This window comes from Amblyomma americanum, chromosome 1 (assembly GCF_052857255.1).
Source record: "Amblyomma americanum isolate KBUSLIRL-KWMA chromosome 1, ASM5285725v1, whole genome shotgun sequence".
NCBI classification, from domain to species: Eukaryota; Metazoa; Arthropoda; class Arachnida; order Ixodida; family Ixodidae; genus Amblyomma; species Amblyomma americanum.
The window spans coordinates 156,013,774-156,035,968 of record NC_135497.1 but is presented as its reverse complement, the minus strand read 5'-3'; the positions used below and the strand labels follow the sequence as shown (position 1 = coordinate 156,035,968).

Sequence of the window (22,195 nt, the reverse complement as noted above, 5' to 3'; positions counted from 1 at the left end):
ACTGCGTGCGGACTGTATACCGGATATTACGGTAAGGCGATAAAAATGCAACGAGTTCCACTACAGTAGTACACGAGTTGTCGCCGAATTTCGCGTTACACTGCCGCGACCTGGATGCTATTTGACCACGGAAATCCTCGCAGTCGCCGACGGCAACAGATGGCACAGATCCTTGACAGTAACCTCGACTCGCAGACAATCAGTCGTAATTACACCAGCGGTAGTCCCATCGAGAAGGCTTCCCAAATATTCCGCCATGGGGGTACCAGCTGAGAACCACTTACCATGACATGGGCTCTACACACCGGGAATCAAATCACGAACGCCACAGCTCGCGGTCATAAATCCAAGCGGTAGTCGACGAAGTGGGAACCTATCCTGTAATGCAAACGTACTACGGAGACATACTTGAGCCCCTCAGGGACATCAGGAAGCGCTTTCCTACCTGCCATGCAAAACTTCGAAGGATCACTTAAGCTCCACCCTAAGGGTATAACGCGGTAGCGCAATCGGTTATTTACCATATATGCAAACGGTCGTTCTCTACTTTCCATCCAAAAATACCTGGGCATTCAATACCTGGGCAATTAAGAGCTTGCGATTTTTCACTCACAGCACCGAAAACACGAACATCGGCACTAGATTTTCGGGTGAACGGGGCCTTTACCGCTATCGCGTAAAGAGCTGGTGATGCTGACGCTAAACTGCTATAGAGACAAAGAACTGTTTACCCCAGGCCCTCGCCGGAAATAGCGCTCCCGCCTCCAACCATAGGGCTTTGAGATCACGAAAGCTCGCGTGGCTTCCAAAGCACCTACCCTCTGTTTCTGTGGACACCACGCTAAGGGATTCTGAATCAATAGCGTAGAATTCAGCACGGACAATGTTCGTTGAGTATTAAGGGTTGAGGGCTCCTCACAGTGGCGAATCGCCAAAGCCTTTGACGACGAACCTTTCTGCGCTGCGTCCCGGTTTAGGGCTATGCCGCTCACAGAAGGACGAGATATGGGCCTTGTGGTTCGATCGCTACAGGTTCAGCAGCCCCGAGGAGCTCGACTATCGCTGAACAATGAATTGGTCAAGCAGCCTCAAATGCTACTTGATGTCCTGTCGGCGTCTTCTCAACGTGTTTTCCTTCCCTCAAGTAGAAGAGCCTCTCAAGGAAAGTGATTCGATCGTCCTAGTAATCACGAAGATCCTGTCACTGAAATTTTTGTTAAAAATCGTAAAAATATGAGACAAAAGATGATGCCTAGATAATACGCTAAAAAACCTCAGTCAAGTAACACTGAGAATAAGCAAAATGTATTCTCCGTAGCGATGTTCTAAAAACCGGCTCGTCTCATATCAGTTTCGACAGCACAGAGAATTTGCCACATCATCAGACAGGAAGTATACGAGACCAATAATAGCTCATCAATACTTTTTTTCTTTAAGATCACCTTGCGTTCGCTCTAAAAGTGGTTCGATGAGAAGATTTTAACAGATTTTAGAGTTTCGTCAAAATGCCGAAAACGCCGGTCACACAGCTATTTACAGATGTGCGCACATTGCACTACAGTAAGGTTTAGCTGCTTTGCGTGACCATCCTTGTGACGCAGTCCGGGCCTACGACATACTGAAGTGCACAAGCACCTGGCTCAAAAAAAAGGATCCATGACAAACAAACACTTTATTGTAAAGCGAAAGAAAAAAAGCACTGCACACAAAAAACTAGTCCTCTGCCTGGGTCTCCTAGAATTCCCCTTCATCCTCAACTGTGGCCTCCTGGTACTGTTGGTATTCGGACACCAGTTCGTTCAAGTTGGACTCTGCCTCGGTGAACTCCAACTCGTCCATGCCCTCTCCGGTGTACCAGTGCAGAAAGGCCTTGCGGCGGAACATAGCTGCAAAAAAATAATATATCAAGCAGGCGGGGTCACACTCCTAGAACTGTCCCCGAAAATGCGCTGTTCCAGAAAATCGACAGCAATGGGTACCTACAATGAAAGCATGTGCTTTTAAGAAACACTTTCAAATCAAACACGATGGTCACCTGTAAACTACTCGGAGATCCGCTTGAAAAGCCCTTGAATGGCTGTGCTGTTCCCAATTAAAGTAGCAGACATCTTCAGACATCGAGGCGGTATGTCACAGACAGCTGTCTTTACGTTGTTCGGGATCCATTCAACGAAGTAACTCGAGTCCTTGTTCTGGATGTTGAGCATCTGGTCATCGACTTCCCGCATGCTCATTCGGCCTCTGAAGACTGCAGCAACTGTCAGGTAACGACCGTGGCGGGGGTCGCAAGCAGCCATCATGTTTTTGGCATCGAACATCTGTTGCGTCAGCTCCGGCACAGTCAGAGCCCGGTACTGCTGGCAGTCGCGGGACGTGAGTGGAGCAAAGCCAGTCATGAAGAAGTGGAGGCGAGGGAAGGGCACCATGTTAACGGCCAGCTTGCGAAGATCAGCATTCAGCTGCCCAGGAAATCTGTGAGGAATGAGACGGTGCTTGATTAGAAGCCCGCTTAATTCACAAGGGGAGAGAGAATTTACAGATGTATGTCGGGCGCTCTTGTTTGGGAGCAGTCAGAATAAGATTGTGGTAAGATTATGGAGCAGCTACAATGGTCAGTGGAGGCATCTTGTAGAATGTCGCGATTGTTGCCGCTGTTCATTCAAAGCTTTTGAATATCGGGTCATCAAATTTGAAATTAAGTTCTCTTCACGCCAGTGCAGACAACGAAGCCCAATGAAAGAACGAACTCATGGAAATTTCAGAAGTGACATAGTTTACACTTTGCCAGTCTGTTCTAGAGAACATTGAAACTGCATGCCTGTTATTTGCCTCAGCCAAATTACAACGGCGGAGAAACAAACCAGCTCTAGTAAGATAACAAGATTTCTTCTGTTGCTGTTTCGATTCATTGGCAAAATTACAAAAAATAAAAATGGATTCTTCACATGGTCGCTGCTTCGTATCCAGCTGCAAAGTTTATACAAATTACTACATTAGGAGAAAATCGATGGGTATTAACTTCAACGGTCTGCCGGTTGTCGTGGCACTTTAAAATTATGTGATCGTTCTCGAGGCCCTAAAACACCATCCCCCAACAATGGCAACCAGTATTCCATACTGACTGCTCAGCAGACTAATGTGGTACTCAGCTCCCAACTTCCTCAGAGAAAGTGCCACTATTTATCGAAAAACTTTCATACCAAAACGTGGGAATTTGTATTCCCTTTTCCCGAAGAGAAAACGGGGATTACTGATTTCGCTGTACGTGAGGCTTTATATGTAGGTCCTGTACGCTAGGATTAAGGAGCTGAACGAGATAAATGTGCGCTTTATAAAGGAGAAACAGTTCAAAAAGCATTCTCCACTGACGCACACCTAAATTATTTCCAAGAGATTTGAGATGTTTCCTTTTTGAACACAGTAGATTTTCATCATTTACAGCGCCAGGCCTTAATTTACCTTTTCGCCTCATGAGTTTCTGAGGTACAGTGGTTAAACACGGCCATTTTATTCCCAATGTGTGCAATCGCATGCCGTAGATTAGGCGCCGCTCCATTATTCCCGACGACAGCCGCCTTCTCGTTATTGCTGCCGTTGCCAAATTCACTTTCCTTGAAGTGCTTTTCAAAGCTTCCTTGAGCAGCTGCTTGCCTGGCTATAGCAGGTGTGGTGTTTGTTAGTTTTTATGCGGACGGTGAGGGCGCTTTTATGTGCTTTCTTGCTCGTCATTGTATTTCCTGAAAATATTGCCACCACATGCACTTTATACATGGAGATTAGCTGTAGTGTATTACTCTAAATATTTTGTAAAAGTCCTTGGCGACCGCAGTCTTTGCAGTGCTTGTTCCATAATGAACCGATCACTGTTGTCGGAACTAGCAATTCGGCGGATGGTGTCGACCTCTTTGGGCTCTTTATGAGCATGCATGAGGCGCTTAAGTGACCCCTTGAACGAAGCTGCGAAATACTTACCTCAGGCATGTGGTCACACCCGACATCGTTGCAGAAACCAAGTGGTTAAGGTCTCCGTAGGTGGGAGTCGTGAGCTTAAGCGTCCGGAAGCAGATGTCGTAGAGTACTTCGTTGTCGATGCAGTAGGTCTCGTCGGTGTTCTCCACAAGCTGATGCACTGACAAAGTAGCATTGTAGGGCTCGACGACAGTGTCCGAAACCTAGAGGTAGGCGCAGGAAGAGAATGAGAACTTTGTGCATAACGACTAATCAAAATTCAAGGAAGACGCCTTATAAAGCAAGGGCAAAATGTCATGTTTGATTTGTTTCAAAGATGCTGAAATTGGGTCCTGCAGATAATGTCACACAACTTTGGAGAGGGCACTACACTGTAGGTGTTCATGATGCGATCGGGGTACTCTTCACGGATCTTCGAGATGAGCAGTGTGCCCATGCCAGATCCAGTACCACCGCCCAGGGAGTGGGTCAGCTGGAATCCCTGCAGGCAGTCACAGGATTCCGCTTCCTTGCGCACAACATCGAGCACCGAGTCCACCAATTCAGCACCCTCGGTGTAGTGGCCCTTGGCCCAATTGTTGCCAGCGCCACTCTGACCTGAAGGGCGGGTTGTGAAAGGCGTATACTTGCACAAACTGTATCCTGAAGAAAATCAGTACTGGAATATGCAATAAAGGAAAGCCACTCAGAGACAGAGATCTCCACCGAGGCACTCCTTGTAAAAATAGAGGGTGATAGCTGCGTTGTGAGTAGACGCACGACCTGGACAACATTATCATTCGTCATCGTTTGCAAAACGCGGCACCTACAAAGCCATAACCTTCATCGCCTTCTCGGTGTGGCGGAGATCTCGGAAGGTTATTTTGAAATAAGAGATGCTTTTCGGGATTTGATAAAAGAAATTAATGTTGTCGCACGAAGGGGTAGCGTATCTGTAGGGGACCATGAGATTCCGATTCGCATCTGTCTAGGGTCAGATTTGAAATTTTTTCTTGTTCAGGGTCTGCAGTCTGCTGCATCACACTATCCTTGTCCATTTTTTCGAGCAAACCCACAGACAAGGTGCTCAGTTCTGACAAGTAACAGGAGCTTTAATGAGCCTCCTTTGATCCGCACTCTTGAGAACATGAAAGCTGATTGCTGCGCAGAGGCGAACGGGATGAAAAACGTGCCATTGTTTAACTTCGACTCTGATTTAATAATTCCTGATGTATTGCACATGAAGTTAAGAATAGTTAATCGCCTTGTAGATGGATTGCTTTCAGAAGCAGAAGACAGAGATTACCGTGAAAAGTCCGCAACCCACGTTGTATGACCATACACGTTCAGGACATCGTTGACGCCATAAATAACTGTGGGATTAAATTTCACGTATGGGAAACCAATGAAGGAAACAAGGGAAAAACATTCACATCGGTATCGGGGGGCGATTGTGAGCGCCTGCTGAAGGCTTTGCCTGAAAAACTGGCCGGGAAATTGCACCCTCAAACAGAGGAAAAAAACTTTGCTCCTTTGGAAGCCTATGCGGAAAATTTTGTACCACCTGGAAAATGATGTTGAAGGTCGCAGCATAGAAAGAGAAACCTCAGAATTCTTTCACACGTTCTTAGAATTGGGAGCCCAAGGTTGCAAAGGCTATGGTGGCGATAGAGTTACGCCGTACATTCATATTCTCGCGCACCACGCTTCCGCAAAGCACGAAAGGTTCAAGGGCCTTGGTTGAATATCAAGCCAAGGGTTAGAGAAAAAAACGACGTGCTAAAGCATCTACACCATGGGAAGTCTAACATGTGGAATGCAGCCGCTGACGCTCTCAAGCTGGCGAAAAGGCTTGGAGTGAGAATATCAGACTAAGCCGTGCATATAAAAAGCGGGACCAAGAGTATTGGTTAGAGGGACACGGGCGAAGAGGCTACTCTGTGCAGATGGAAAAGTGAGCGAAGGAAACTGTCTACAAAATGTGGACGACATGGATGCAGGAGAATTGCGCACGGAGCTTCGGGCTATGGGAATGTCGACGAAAGTCAAATCAATAGAAAAACTTCGCAACCTTGTAAGGAAAGAAAGAGAAAAGCAATGATTGTAGCCATAGGAGGAGATAACAGTTATGTGATGAGATGTGCCTTTTAGTTTTGCGTGTTTCCTCCTATATTTATAGTGCTGTGTTGTACCTCTAGTTTAGAAAGTGCATCACTGCTTGAAGATGAAGAGTACTGTTCCTGATGCCTTATGTAACCTGCTTCTAAAGGAGTGTTCGGTGTGTACTAAAATAGTGTATTTGTATTATGCGACTGTTTACCTGCCATATAAGCCCTGAGCAATTTTTGGTGTAATATAAATGTGATATGTGTGTTTGGTAAGTATTGCCGTTGTCACTTTTAAAATGATCTTTTGGCTTGTCTTTTGCGTAAGAAAATTCTTTTATGTAAACAAACCATGGATAACCTATTTATAACGCAATCAGTACAGCTAGAAAAAGTTCTTGGGGGGGGAGGGTGCTTTGAAAATGAACATGCACACACGCCTTTAAGTTCTACGGGGCAGCAGGAAAACATTTTGCAGCGAATTTAAGAAAACTGATTGGTCGTATCGGGCATAGATCATATAATACTGGCATCAAGTGCACAATGCGCACAAACAGGCTCGAGAAAAGTGACGACAGCAGAACTACGCACATTCAATGCTATCGTTTATGTTCATTTGTATGTCCTTCTTTGCTGACTCATTTTGTTTGGCAACCAATTAAAAGTTTGCCTTGTTCTTTATTCTTTTCGCAAAGTATTGCTTCTTTTGTATGCCATGTTGCTGTGAAGTGTGTTTAGTTATATTCATATTCGTTACGTTTGGAGTGCATCGTTCTGGTTGTACATGTAACATGAACACAAGGTAATGACGCTATGTGATTCTGACTGTACACATTTTGTTTCCAAATGTTGTATAAAAAGTGTATAATAAAATATTTTATGTCGGCACTATAGCCCTTCTCCTTGCCTTTTTGCGGGGAAGTTATAACCCCTTCCGCACCAGCTATCAGATAGTGTGACAAGTGCAAGTTTATTGACAGCGACGCCATGAAAATAGACCTATTACATTTGCTCGATTTCGTCCCCAAAGGTGCAAAGGAGAAAAGAAATATAACCTCGAGTCCTTCGAATATTACTGTAAACGTAACAGATCACTTCCCATGAGTGTTATCGTTACGAAGGCTTCCCCTTCATTCATGGTAATTTGCTGACATTGTGCTTTCCGCTACGTGCTATAATGACATCCCCGCCTATTTGATATTCTCATTAACTTTGTAACATAGAATGCAATTCGTGATCTTTTTTATTGGTATACATTCCTTTTTAGCGTCTGGTTATTTTTGTTGCGCTCTACCTCTCTATTACAATTGTGTTTGGTTTGATTTACCAAAGGTTGCTGCTTCCAAAGTAAGCGATAGTATTGTTCAGTGCAGTATAATTAGTTTTTCACCTGACCACAGAAATCAAAGCTGCTGCAGGCAGAGTAACCTGGGAACTGGGAAAAGATACAATGAAATAATACAAATTAGTTCTATTACAGGCTATGAGGGACAGCGCACTGGAGCGCTTCGAACTAATTCGACCCCCCGGGGGTAAACAGCCGGAGCGTTGTTGCATTTCGCGTACGCTGAAATGTGGGCATAGCGGCTGGGTCCTGAGCAGGCCTTATATCACCCGGCACCCTGTGCAAGACTTTGCCACCCCTCTCTCTCTCTCTCTTTGAATGTATTTGTGGGGGTGTTTCTTTTGATTTTTATTGGCCGTTCTAACGGGGGGCACTTCTAGTTTTCATTCTTTTAACAGTCTTCATGTAGTATTTGTACTGGCGTGGGCAGGACACTTAGTTGTTTTTTATTTTTCTTCCTCCTCTAATTTATACCCCTTGACATCCTTTGATCTTGCTATTGGCGGTCAATTTTTTACACGTTTTCATAGCATTTTGAAGAAGATGAATCTTAAAAGCATGGTGCTTGCGATAACGCAACTCATCTATTATACTGGTGAAAAAGAAAAATTTATTGCTTAAAATGATTACAGCCCGGCCTCAAAGCACAGATGCAAACGTTCTTCAAAGGAGGCTGTCAAGACAGTCGCTTCAGACGATTGATATGACATCGCGACTAGCCCTGTTAATCCGTGGTTAACCCTCTTGCACCTGGCGGCCCCTTGCGATGTCACTCTGGGAGGTGCGGGAGAATTAATGCGATATCATGACAATCGGCCGACGAAGCAGCGTAGCGGCTGGCAGCTTCACAAATTGCGACAGCCACCATATTTGCGATTTATATATACCGTTATGAAATGCTTATTTGATGACGTTCATGTAAAAGCGCTTTTTCGTAGCCCAGAAGTGGACACAATTAAATTCACCAATTTGTTTGCAAAAATGGAAAAAATATGGCGGTATCTTGCGGTATCTTTAAAAGCGAAGTTTCGTACCTCAAAAGCGAAGCCTCACTTTTTCAGTTGTGTTACACAGGATGGATCCCGGCGATACATCATGCATGCATATTACAGAAGTCAGAATGAAAGAACAGCAAAAAAAAGTCGCCAATAGCTGCAACAATAAAAGTATGAATAGTGATCATGCGTGAAATTTTTCATTCATACATTCATACTAATATATTTTCTATAGAAACGAGCACATTTATTAAAATTAGTTGACCAAAACAAAAGGTTCTGAACCCAGGTTAGAACTCTAAGTGCAAACTCGAGTCACCATATTCGGACAACGCTAGTCACTAATTTGAAAGCATTACAGGTGAACGTGACAGTAACAACCTGAACGTCTATCTAGACGCTATTTGCTTCTAGACTCCAAATTCTGTGTTCTACCCGACAACAGCTGAACAGCTTCAGAATGTTTCTGAGTGAAGCTATATCAAATTTTCTTAAATAAGTATTAAAAGAATAAACTTAAACATTTATATCCGCGAATACTTTTTGATGTCAGCCGTTTGAATGCCGCTACGCTCTTTAAAAGTAACAAGAATAGCTAAAATTCAGGCGAGCTAGCTCTCATACCCTAATATATCATGATCACACGCCCCAATAAACTTTTTAGATAGTAGCAAAGGGCTGACAATTTGCAGAGTTGCTCCACGACAAGCATATATGAACAGCCGCGAATACTTTATGTAGCTGCGTTAATGCATGGTCATCGTAACAACCTTCTTTATTTAAAGCTCCGGTCGAGACACTCGGTTCGAGCTCTGACATGTGTTCTTGCCTGCAAGGCAAAAGTCACCCGATAAAAAGGTAAGCGTCGAAATGGACGCAACTTCAGCAGTCCGAACCAGTTCTGCAGCGTAGCTCGCTACCGGGCGCCATCTTTCATATTTTAGGCAATATCAGGTTTCAATTAAAAGGCCTCAGGAAGCTTCTTGATCAAAGCTATGCCAGATCGTTGCACACCATACATTTGGGTACCAAAAACCGGGAAGCATTTTCGATATCTATCCGTGTTACGGTGCTATACAGTTTCAAAGTCTGGAAAAATGCCAAAACTTTGGCCCCCTCCCGTAGGCAGCATCGTATAATATTCAAACGCGCTGGGAAGCTCGTGTATTAATAGCACAGGACTGAAACTTCGGCACATTCCTCAGCTATGTGTATATTACACAAATCCCCGAAGCATTTTTTGTAGGTGCTTTTGTTCACATTTTACGATTTTTTTTTGTACCCCTTCCCATTCATTTACGCTCCCTGTCGCCGCCACTGCCGGTAGATGGCGCAAGTAGTAGATGTCCCAGAAAGCTGGCCATGTTTTCTTTTTGTAATTGTCGAGTTTAACGTCTCGAACCGACACATGGGGTATGAGGAACACCGTAGTGGAGGGCTGCAGAATAATTTAGCCCAAATGGGGATCTTTAACATGCGCCACTTGTCGCTGCAGCACACGGGTATTTTTGTATTACGCCTCCATCGAAATATGGCCGCCGCGGCAGGAATCGAACTGGCGACCTTGGTACCAGCAGACGACCGCCAAAGGCACTGCGGCGTCTCCGATATGGGGTTCATCGTGTAAACAGACCTTAACATAACGTAAGAGGAACAAAATTGGAGCCTTCCTCAATAGCCATGGATATCCGCATACCTAGTGTACAAAATTAAGCTTACATCGCACAGCACACGGGCGCCTTAGCGTTTTTCCTCCATAAAAACGCAGCCGCCGCGGTCGGGTTCGAACCCGGGAACTCCGGATCAGTAGTCGAGCGCCCTAACCACTGAGCCACCGCGGCGGGCATCTGCACTGGAGGAGTAGGTGATTTGTGGTCAACCGTCTTTGGTTGTCGTTGGTATCGCAAGGTTAATGACTCACTCCCATAAAGAGGGATCAGCTCAGAATCCGGCGAAGGCCAAGAAGTGCGTAAAAAGTGTACCTTATATTATTTAAAGGAAATTTGAGTTTTTAGAGATGAACACATCGCGGAACGTCACAAACCTCGTCTTCCTCATCTTTTGGTGAATCATGAGCTTGCCGTTAAAAAATATAAACACTGATCGAACTATTCGTTTATGCGGTTGAATGTAAGTAAATAAATGTTATTTGACTCATTCATTCTTTGTGCTTACCCAAATGAAGCTTTAGAATTTGCATACGTTCGGAGTGCCTTGTGCTTATCAGTGAATGGAACGAGGAAAACGCTACGGACGAGGATGATGAGCGCAGTGTAGGTCGTAATTTCTAATCTGTAGCATATTTCCTTGCCATGAGATGCCTAGCATTTCCTGCATACTGAGAAAGAATATATATATATATATATATATATATATATATATATATATATATATATATATATATATATATATATATATATATATATATATATATATATAGCAAGCGGCTTTTTTAGGGGGAGGGGCAGAAATTCTGTAACATATACTATTGTTTCTTGTATACCGTCTGCGAATTATACATGCTAAAAAATTTATATTTTGCGCTTTGCGGACCATCTGTATATATGCACTGCACAGCATTTTTTTCTTTTTCAGCATCGCTGAATGTGGCACAAAGTTCGCGAAGCTTACTCTATTGCCACGTTTTGTGATACTTGAACTGCGCCAAATATAATTTTATGTGCTGTTCGCACGCCTGATTCTGATAGTGTATGTAACGAGTGCGGAAAGTCTAGTATTTTTTTTCTTATCAGCCGTCTCCAGACTCATACATTCCAGAACCCAGTTATGTGTAGTCTTTATTATCCGTCACAATATTCAAATGTGTGCAAGCTCAACGCGGATCTCAACCATATATATTGGAAATGCCCTTTTGCCCCCCTGGAGGGAAAAAATTCTGTCGCTTGACCAATGGGAGGCTCTCCTATTCAGCACCGATCTGATAATTCAGACAAAGGTCGTACAACTGGCCGAAGTCGCCGCCACAAGCCAGGGCATTCTGGCTGTCGTTTAGGCGAAGGGCCTAAAGCCTCTCAAACTTTTGGAAATAAAAGTTTTACAATCCATATGCAGCCAAAATTGTGCGTTGTGGACTATACACTGCGTGCGGACTGTATACCGGATATTACGGTAAGGCGATAAAAATGAAACGAGTTCCAATCCAGTAGTGCACGAGTTGTCGCCGAATTTCGCGTTACACTGCCGCGACCTGGATGCTATTTGACCACGGAAATCCTCGCAGTCGCCGACGGCAACAGATGGCACAGATCCTTGACAGTAACCTCGACTCGCAGACAATCAGTCGTAATTATATCAGCGGTAGCCCCGTCGAGAAGGCTTCCCAAATATTCCGCCATGGGGGTACGAGTTGAGAACCACTTACCATGACATGGGCTCTACACACCGGGAATCAAATCACGAACGCCACAGCTCGCGGTCATAAAACCAAACGGTAGTCGACGAAGTGGGAAGTTATCCTGTAATGCAAACGTACTACGGAGACATACTTGAGCCCCTCAGGGACATCAGGAAGCGCTTTCCTACCTGCCATGCAAAACTTGGAAGGATCACTTAAGCTCCGCCCTAAGGGTATAACGCGGTAGCGCAATCGGTTAATTACCATATATGCAAACGGTCGTTCTCTACTTTGCATCCAAAAATACCTGGGCATTCAATACCTGGGCAATTAAGAGCTTGCGATTTTTCACTCACAGCACCGAAAACACGAACATCGGCACTGGATTTTCGGGTGAACGGGGCCTTTACCGCTATCGCGTAAAGAGCTGGTGATGCTGACGCTGAACGGCTATAGCGACAAAGAGCTGTTTACCCCAGGCCCTCGCCGGAAATAGCGCTCCCGCCTCCAACCATAGGGCTTTCAGATCACGAAAGCTCGCGTGGCTTCCAAAGCACCTTCCCTCCGTTTCTGTGGACACCACGCTAAGGGATTCTGAATCAATAGCGCAGAATTCAACACGGGCAATGTTCGTTGAGTATTAAGGGTTGAGGGCTCCTCACAGTGGCGAATCGCCAAAGCCTTTGGCGACGAACCTTTCTGCGCTGCGTCCCGGGTTAGGGCTATGCCGCTCACAGAATAAAGAGATATGGGCCTTGTGGTTCGATCGCTACAGGTTCACCAGCCCCGAGGAGCTCGACTATCGCTGAACAATGAATTAGTCAAGCAGCCTAAAATGCTACTTGATGTCCTGTCGGCGTCTTCTCAACGTGTTTTCCTTCCCTCAAGTAGAAGAGCCTCTCAAGGAAAGTGATTCGATCGTCCTAGCAATCACGAAGATCCTGTCACTGAAATTTTTGTTAAAAATCGTAAAAATATGAGACAAAAGATGATGCCTAGATAATACGCTAAAAAACCTCAGTCAGGTAACACTGAGAATAAGCAAAATGTATTCTCCGTAGCGATGTTCTAAAAACCGGCTCGTCTCATATCAGTTTCGACAGCACAGAGAATTTGCCACATCATCAGACAGGAAGTATCCGAGACCAATAATAGCTCATCAAAACTTGTTTTCCTTAAGATCACCTTGCGTTCGCTCTAAAAGTGGTTCGATGAGAAGATTTTAACAGATTTTAGAGTTTCGTCAAAATGCCGAAAACGCCGGTCACACGGCTATTTACAGATGTGCGCACATTGCAATACAGTAAGGTTTAGCTGCTTTGCGTGACCATCCTTGTGACGCAGTCCGGGCCTGCGACATACTGAAGTGCACAAGCACCTGGCTCAAAAAGAAGGATCCATGACAAACAAACACTTTATTGTAAAGCGAAAGAAAAAAGCACTGCACACAAAAAACTGGGCCTCTGCCTGGGTCTCCTAGAATTCCCCTTCATCCTCAGCTGTGGCCTCCTGGTACTGTTGGTATTCTGACACCAGTTCGTTCAAGTTGGACTCTGCCTCGGTGAACTCCAACTCGTCCATGCCCTCTCCGGTGTACCAGTGCAGAAAGGCCTTGCGGCGGAACATAGCTGCAAAAAAATAATATATCAAGCAGGCGGGGTCACACTCCTAGAACTGTCCCCGAAAATGCGCTGTTCCAGAAAATCGACAGCAATGGGTACCTACAATGAAAGCATGTGCTTTTAAGAAGCACTTTCAAATCAAACACGATGGTCACCTGTAAACTGCTCGGAGATCCGCTTGAAAAGCTCTTGAATGGCTGTGCTGTTCCCAATGAAAGTAGCAGACATCTTCAGACCTCGAGGCGGTATGTCACAGACAGCTGTCTTTACGTTGTTCGGGATCCATTCAACGAAGTAACTCGAGTCCTTGTTCTGGATGTTGAGCATCTGGTCATCGACTTCCCGCATGCTCATTCGGCCTCTGAAGACTGCAGCAACTGTCAGGTAACGACCGTGGCGGGGGTCGCAAGCAGCCATCATGTTTTTGGCATCGAACATCTGTTGCGTCAGCTCCGGCACAGTCAGAGCCCGGTACTGCTGGCAGTCGCGGGACGTGAGTGGAGCAAAGCCAGTCATGAAGAAGTGGAGGCGAGGGAAGGGCACCATGTTAACGGCCAGCTTGCGAAGATCAGCATTCAGCTGCCCAGGAAATCTGTGAGGAATGAGACGGTGCTTGATTAGAAGCCCGCTTAATTCACAAGGGGAGAGAGAATTTACGGAGGTATGTCGGGCGCTCTTGTTTGGGAGCAGTCAGAACAAGATTGTGGTAAGATCATGGAGCAGCTACAACGGTAAGTGGAGGCATCTTGTAGAATGTCGCGATTGTTGCCGCTGTTCATTCAAAGCTTTTGAATATCGGGTCATCAAATTTGAAATTCAGTTCTCTTCACGCCAGTGCAGACAACGAAGCCCAATGAAAGAACGAACTCATGGAAATTTCAGAAGTGACAGTTTACACTTTGCCAGTCTGTTCTAGAGAACATTAAAACTGCATGCCTGTTATTTGCCTCAGCCAAATTACAACGGCGGAGAAACAAACCAGCTCCAGTAAGAAAGCATGATTTCTTCTTTTGCTGGTTTCGATTCATTGGCAAAATCACAAAAAATAAAAATGGATTATTCACGTGGTCACTGCTTCGTATCCAGCTTCAAAGGTTATACAAATTACTACATTAGGAGAACATCGATGGGTATTAACTTCACCGGTCTGCCGGTTGTCGTGGCACTTTAAAATTATGTGATCGTTCTCCAGGCCCTAAAACACCATCCCCCAACAATGGCAAACGATATTTATTCCATAATGACTGCTCAGCAGGCTGATGAAATAAAACAAAATGAAACAAAACAGAGGGAACGCATATTATAGTGCTCAGTATAAGATTCATAGAAATAAAGCTGTTGCTACCATGCGTGTACAGAAGAAGCTATATTTTAGTAACCAAATAAACGCATGCGCCGGCAATTTTAAGAAACTCTGGGCTACAGTGAACTCGACAATTCAGCCTACTCCATCAAACCGAATACTTCCTGACCTGGCCCTTTCCCCAGATAAACACCTGCTATCAGATAAGTTTAACGATCATTTCTGCTCAGTGGGTGCTGATTTGCGTTTAAGTATGGGTCTCACCGACGAACCTTCTCTGCCTGAGTATCTTGAAAAGACCTTCGGTTTTATAGAAATAAGCAGTGACGAAGTAATGAGTGCACTTAATTCAATGGATGCTACTAAGGCCACGGGTCTCGATGGTATTCCGGTTTCCATAATTAAAAACAACAGTGGCGTCCTAGCTGCCACCTTAGCATCTTTATTTAATAAAGCGTTTCTGTCCGGCATCTATCCTGATATTTTGAAGCTCGCCAAGGTAGTCCCTATCTACAAAAGTGGGAATCCTAATGAACTCGGAAACTATAGGGCGATCTCAATCCTTAGCTGTATCAACACTCTGTTTGAAAAACTATTGGCTAAAAGAATTACGCAATTCCTGACTAAAAATGCAATTCTGTCAACGTCCCATCATGGTTTTCAGAAATTTAGATCGACCACCACGGCTGTGCTTTCTATATCTGACTCAATCAATGGAGCACTCAATAATAACAATATTTCTGTTGGTGTATTCCTGGATATTAAGAAGGCATTCGACACTGTGGATCTCGATATTTTATGCAAGAAACTAGAACGATATGGGTTCAGAGGTGTATCCCTCGATTTCTTTAGAAGCTATTTAACTGGGCGACGGCAGTGTGTTATTATTGACGAACACGCGTCAAGTTCGCGTTCTATTTCCGTAGGTGTTCCGCAGGGCTCAGTACTGGGACCTATACTTTTTACACTTTACGTAAACAACTTACCCGATTGCCTAATAAATACCCGTGCCATTATGTACGCCGACGACACCTCATTGTTGGTGACCGCTAATTCCGTTGAAACAGCCAAGCATACTTTAAACTCAGAACTTCAGAGAGTCAATAAATGGTTTTTAACAAATAGACTCACTTTGAACATAGGCAAGACTAAATATATTATATTTGCATCCCCTTATAAAAAATACCAGAATACCTGCTCCGCAATAACGATAGGAGATAAAGAAATTGAAGAAGTTAAGACTATTCAGTACTTGGGTGTAACCTTAGACGCTGCATTAAACTGGAAACCGCATATCGAAAAATTGCGTAGCAAACTATCTTATGCATGTTTCGTTCTGGCCAAAGCTCGGCGACATTTCAAAATACACACACTAAAAACAATATACTTTAGCTTCTTTCAGTCCCAATTAACTTACTGTATAGAATCATGGGGGTTCACTTACATCACTTACATTGAACCTGTTTTACGCCTGCAGAAGCGGGCACTGAGAATAATGACTTGCACAACACCATATACGCCTTCTCGCCCTTTGTTTTTTAGACTCCAAATAATGCCGGCATTGCAGCTTCGAGATTTTCGCGTTGCACTACTCGTACTAAGAGTCCTCTCCGGCACCTCCCCCTTTCCTTTGAACACATTCCATAGAGCCCCAACTAACAGCCGTTCAGCAGCACAGGGAAGATTTCTGGTTCCTACATCTCGCAATGACTATGGCCAGCGCCGCTTCGAGTATCAAGGGGTAAAAACTTTGAATAAAATCCCCTGTGCAGTCTTTGCAACGTCCAATCCTTATATTTCACTAAAGACCTTTTTTCTGTCACAAATAATTACCTGATTTACAATGCAAATCGCTTAGTGATTGTCTCTTATTCTCTGTAGTGTCTATGTTGGGTTTGCCATTCATATGTCATTGAATAATCACTTCTAAGGCAACTGCGTTTATTTTGTATAAAAAATGTTGTTCCTGTCTTCATATGTTTTTCTGTCATGAGCCCTCTTGTATTTCTGTAATTTGAACCATCTTGCTTGTACGCTTTGCATTTTTCCCCCATTCTTATGTGTATTATTTTGGCATGCAGTAGAAATCATTTGTCCTCACTAATCTCTTTGCTTTTATTGCATGGATCCATAACTAGCCTTTGGCTAAGGATCCAGACAGTGATGTTATGTACTGTACTGAAGAAATGATAATAAAAAGAATTGAATTGAATTGATGTGGTACTCAGCTCCCAACTTCCTCAGAAAGTGCCACTATTTATCGAAGAAAAACTTCCATACCAAAACGTGGGAATTTGTATTCCCTTTTCCCGAAGAGAAAACGGGGATAACTGATTTCACTGCGCGTGAGGCTTTATATGGAGGTCCTGTACGCTAGGATTAATGAGCTGAACGAGATAAATGTGCGCTTTATAAAGGAGAAACAGTTCAAAAAGCATTCTCCACTGAAACACACCTAAATTATTTTCAAGAGATTTGAGATGTTTGCTTTTTGAACAGAGAAGTTTTTCATCATTTACAGCGCGAGGCCTTAATTTACCTTTTCGCCTCATGAGTTTTCTGAGGTACAGTGGTTAAACACGGCCATTTTATTCCCAATGTGTGCAATCGCATGCCGTAGATTAGGCGCCGCTCCATGATTCCCGACGACAGCCGCCTTCTCGTTATTGCTGCCGCTGCCGAATTCACTTTCCTTGAAGTGCTTTTCAAAGCTTCCTTGAGCAGCTGCTTGGCTGGCTATAGCAGGTGCGGTGTTTGTTAGTTTTTATGCGGACGGTGAGGGTGCTTTTATTTGCTTTCTTGCTCGTCATTGTATTTTCTGAAAATATTGCCACCACATGCACTTCATACATGGAGATTAGCTGTAGTTTATTACTCTAAATATTTTGTAAAAGACCTTGGCGACCGCAGTCTTTGCAGTGCTTGTTACATAATGAACCGACCACTGCCGTCGGAACTAGCAATTCGGCGGATGGTGTCGACCTCTTTGGGCTCTTTATGAACATGCATGAGGCGCTTAAGTGACCCCTTGAACGAAGCTGTGAAATACTTACCTCAGGCATGTGGTCACACCCGACATCGTTGCAGAAACCAAGTGGTTAAGGTCTCCGTAGGTGGGAGTCGTGAGCTTTAGCGTCCGGAAGCAGATGTCGTAGAGTGCTTCGTTGTCGATGCAGAAGGTCTCGTCGGTGTTCTCCACAAGCTGATGCACTGACAAAGTAGCATTGTAGGGCTCGACGACAGTGTCCGAAACCTAGAAGTAGCCGCAGGAAGAGAATGAGAACTTTGGGCATAACGACTAATAAAAATTCAAGGAAGACGCCTTATAAAGCAAGGCCGAAATGTCATGTTTGATTTGTTTCAAAGATGCTGAAATTGGGTCCTGCAGATAATGTCACACACCTTTGGAGAGGGCACTACACTGTAGGTGTTCATGATGCGATCGGGGTACTCTTCACGGATCTTCGAGATGAGCAGTGTGCCCATGCCAGATCCAGTACCACCGCCCAGGGAGTGGGTCAGCTGGAATCCCTGCAGACAGTCGCAGGATTCCGCTTCCTTGCGCACAACGTCGAGCACCGAGTCCACATGTTCAGCACCCTCGGTGTAGTGGCCCTTGGCCCAGTTGTTGCCAGCACCACTCTGACCTGAAGGGGCAGATTGTGAAAGGCGTATACTTGCACAAACTGTATCCTGAAGAAAATCACTACTGGAATATGCAATAAAGGAAAGCCACTATCCAAACACACTTCACACAGCAGCCAGATAGGCAACAAAAATTGACTTAAGTGGCCAGATGGCCGTAGCCAATAGGGGGATAAACACCGCGTTTCATAGGTAAAGTTAAGTTTGGATAATATTAGGATGCTGTTACGTGTGAATTAATTTAATTAGTTTTCAGGCATGTAAAGACTATAACAAGTGATGGCTATGTTTCACTCGGCCTTCAGAACTCAATCTCGGCAATAAGTCACTCTGGTAAAAGAGCTATGTGGCAGACAAGACGAGGACAGAAGGAGGCTCTCTGCAGGACCCATCTTTTATCGCTGTCCTAATTTTTTTTTGCACTTTGCCAGATTTCTCCCGCTGAGGACTACATCCATTCGTTAATTAATATGTCACATACCCGTTTTGCTGGAGTGATGTGGGGCGTTGTGTTCTGCGGTGTACCAACTGCGGATAGAATCTTAATTTGGAAAAAGCACATATATTGCCACTCTCGTACTTACGCCCGTTTCGCTGCACATTAAAGTCGTGTTGAACCTTCAAGCTTACGCTTGAGTCTTGGGGCCCCTTCTAACGGAACTTATAAAAATGACTTCATATTCAACTCAAAGGCACTTGATTTCGTGGCTGCATGAAACTGACTGGCACTTGGAGTGGATTGAACTCAACAAGGGTACGCAGTGCGTACAGAGATATGGGCACAAATTTTAGCCAGTTCTGCGCATTAAAGTTTAGTCTATATCGTGCGCTCTTGTGAGTGTGCTGATTTAGTGTGCTTTAAGATGAAATGGTGCAAAATTAAATATGTTGCTTCAGGAAATGACGAGCAATCCCTTACCGAACACGAAGTTGTCCGGCCGGAAGAGTTGTCCGAAGCGTCCCGAGCGGACGGCGTCCATGGTTCCCGGCTCCAAGTCAACCAGGATGGCCCGAGGCACGTATTTACCTCCTCAAACAAAAAACAAATATCACTTAGCGGCAACAAAGATACCGTGCAGTTATTACAAGTACCTGCGTCACAACAAAGCCAGTGAAAGAAATGAAAATGGAGCGCGCCAACTGTAGGTGTCATAGCAAATAAAAGCGGCACTACTTGGTCCTTGCGCCACCTCCCAGCCTTTAAACAGCAGATCCAGTTATATTTAAAAATAAAATATCTAAATATCTTTCAGCAGAAAAACAGAAGGTGAAATGTTGATAGATAAATTGAGATGGATCAAAATGATGTCACTACATTAACGTCCTGTTGCGACTCCTGTTTCAATTCTGTTTCGTATTACTAAACTTACGGTGTCCTATATGGGATTAACATTCCGAATACTGTACATGGGCTGTCATCAACGCAGTAGTGCCGGCCTCTGGATAAATTTGCACCACCTCGTGTTACTTTACGCGCAATAAGATCGCAGAACACACGGCTCTTTATGATCTCGCCTCCATAGAAATGCGTTCGCCGAATCATGGATGTCATGATCGAGCCCCTTCCAAATGAAGCACAGCGGCGGTATTAGCAAACATAGAGTTAAAAACTCCTTACAAACTCACTGCAGCAAGAGGAAACGTAGTAGAGGGGAGACGTACTATGTCTCGTCAACCCTGACGAGGGAATTCAGAAACCGGGTTCGAACCCGACCGCTGCGACTGCGTTTTTATGGAGGAAAAACGCTAAGGCGCCCGTGTGCTGCGCGATGTCAGTGCACGTTAAAGATCCCCAGGTGGTCGAAATTATTCCGGAGCCCTCCACTACGGCACCTCTCTCTTCCTTTCTTCTTTCACTCCCACCTTTATCCCTTCCCTTGCGGCGCGGTTCAAGTGTCCGCTGATATATGAGACTGACACTGCGCCATTTCGTTCCCCCAAAACCACTTATTATTATTATTATTATTATTATTATTATTATTATTATTATTATTATTATTATTATTATTATTATTATTATTATTATTATTATTATTATTATTATTATTATTATTATTATTAAAAACTCATTCGCGTTGTGAACATTCATTGCCTATGAGAAAAAAGCCTTTGGTCAAGAACCTTCAAGCTAATCCCTGCGGGACTTGTGGCAATGCAACCTGAAAAGCTGCAATGGCCTAACATAACATGCCGCAAGCAGAAGAGGTCACTAGACGTTGCACTTTGACCTAACTAGATTTGCGCGATCGGTTGTAGAATTTAAAGCTTGAAGAGCAAAGGCCGGCCGTTGAAGAAGCTCCATTGACAGGCCTAACAGCACAAACAGCTCTATTAAGGCAGGACCGAGAATAAGGGACAACCATACACACAGCGTTCGGTTTTGTCTTTCTCTTGCTGTTTCTGTTGAAGTCATGTGCCAAACGGCCCGGCAAATTTCCGTAATGCTTAGCAGTGCGAAAAAGCCGCAAGGCAAGATCAACTCGACGGGGAAGCTTCAAAGTGAAATTATCAACCGAAATACAGCCAGACGCGTACCGGAGGCCTCATTGTAGTAGACATTGATGCGCTCCAACTGGAGGTCCGAATCGCCATGGTACGCCCCGCTTGGATCGATGCCATGCTCATCGGAAATCACCTCCCAAAACTGCAGACGGGAAAAGATTTCAGTTATCAGAGTGGCGTCACATCGCGCAGTGGCGGCAGTCAAGCATATTTAGAGGCTGTAATTCACAGCGAAAGCAACATAACTGCTACAGTTCCACTTGTCAACTGGTTTTTGTAGTCAACTCGTCAACTGCCATCGATTCTCACCCGCCATGTGTCTTGCTGATGGCGGAAACCCGGCAGGGCCTAAGATCACTTGAGGCCTTTGAATTGCATCATACGCGAAAACTAGGTCCTGCGAAAAAAAATTCCGGCAGTCATTTGCCATAAAACTGTTCCATGTCACCTCTCCGCCAAGACCGATTGTCTCGAATTTTTTTGCAACCGGGAATAAAGTCTGAGCTATATGCCATAAAACAACAACAATATCTCAACGCTCTCAAAGCGCGAGCAGTAATTAAAAGGTCAGAGCGAAAGGAGTGGTCAAGAACAAGAGATTCGATGAGCATTAGCTAGGGCTCAACATTGTCCAACGCAAAGAGGCCACAACTTAGAACGAAAGCAGTACGTCTGGTAAAAGCCACGACTGCTTCACAGGCAATTGCTTTCGCCCGTATCCTGAAACGAGATTCTAGTACGTGGCGTTTAGGACGCAGCGTAATCACCAACGTAAAACGCGCCGGGACCGGCACTGGGACCGAATGGCAACCGCGATCCCCTGAGCCGTGAAATAACCCACGAGGCAGTAGAGGTGGCTTACCTTCGCCCCAATCTGGTTGCCACACTGGCCTGTCTGGATGTGGACTATCTCGCGCATGTTCGATGCCACTCCGAGACTCAGCTGTCAAGATGCCGACTGCCTGCCCGGGTCAAGGGTCCACGTATTTGTAGCCTTGCGCCGCATCAACGCTCACTTCTTCCTCAACTCTGTTCCTATGTGTACGCGTGTCGACTCAATAGCGCAAAAAGTAGTGCCGCAGCCTGTTCCTGCGATGGTAAATGCGCTTCAGAGCTTATATATAAGGCCTTCAGTTCACGTACAGGATGCCGTGTAAAGGATTTGCGCCGTACAACGCGAACTATTTTTCGTTTCGCAAAGCTTCCGGCACAACGGGGTTCTCTCAACTGGCTGCAGGGGCAAACTCGGCCTCTTCTACTTTCTTTTCTCGGTGCTCGAAATTGGTTTCGCTCGAAAGAACTAACGTGCATTCTGCAGCATAATTTTTTCATTTTTCTAACCTTTCGATTTGTGCGCGTGCGGTCGGTTCTAAAG

The 22,195-nt window shown here is 44.7% G+C and overlaps 1 protein-coding gene and 1 pseudogene across 2 annotated transcripts; both read right to left on the bottom strand.

Moving 5' to 3' along the window:
- Window positions 1-1,699: 1,699 nt before the first annotated feature.
- On the bottom strand, window positions 1,700-11,918 carry LOC144114373 (tubulin beta-4B chain-like; annotated as a pseudogene). The gene is made up of 5 exons (XR_013311021.1): window positions 11,900-11,918; window positions 4,313-4,566; window positions 3,973-4,163; window positions 2,036-2,472; window positions 1,700-1,886 (listed from the first exon to the last, which is right to left on the bottom strand). The product of XR_013311021.1 is annotated as a tubulin beta-4B chain-like (transcript).
- Window positions 11,919-13,207: 1,289 nt separating this feature from the next.
- LOC144136570 (tubulin beta-4 chain-like) lies at window positions 13,208-21,838 on the bottom strand. The gene is made up of 7 exons (XM_077668979.1): window positions 21,683-21,838; window positions 20,854-20,962; window positions 19,238-19,348; window positions 18,076-18,320; window positions 17,727-17,926; window positions 13,526-13,962; window positions 13,208-13,376 (listed from the first exon to the last, which is right to left on the bottom strand). Exons 1-7 carry the CDS (start codon window positions 21,737-21,739, stop codon window positions 13,225-13,227), a joined length of 1,311 nt encoding a protein of 436 aa, XP_077525105.1. The 5' UTR covers window positions 21,740-21,838; the 3' UTR covers window positions 13,208-13,224.
- Window positions 21,839-22,195: the final 357 nt, after the last annotated feature.

Bases quoted from the DNA above. Each gene is read 5' to 3' on its own strand.
- LOC144136570 (XM_077668979.1), bottom strand. From the start codon at position 21,739: ATGCGCGAGATAGTCCACATCCAGACAGGCCAGTGTGGCAACCAGATT. The intron at 17,927-18,075 runs GTGTGTGACATT...GGCTACTTCTAG, and splicing joins GTGTAGTGCCCTCTCCAAAG to GTTTCGGACACTGTCGTCGA. The intron at 13,377-13,525 runs GTGACCATCGTG...ATTTTTTTGCAG, and splicing joins GATCTCCGAGCAGTTTACAG to CTATGTTCCGCCGCAAGGCC.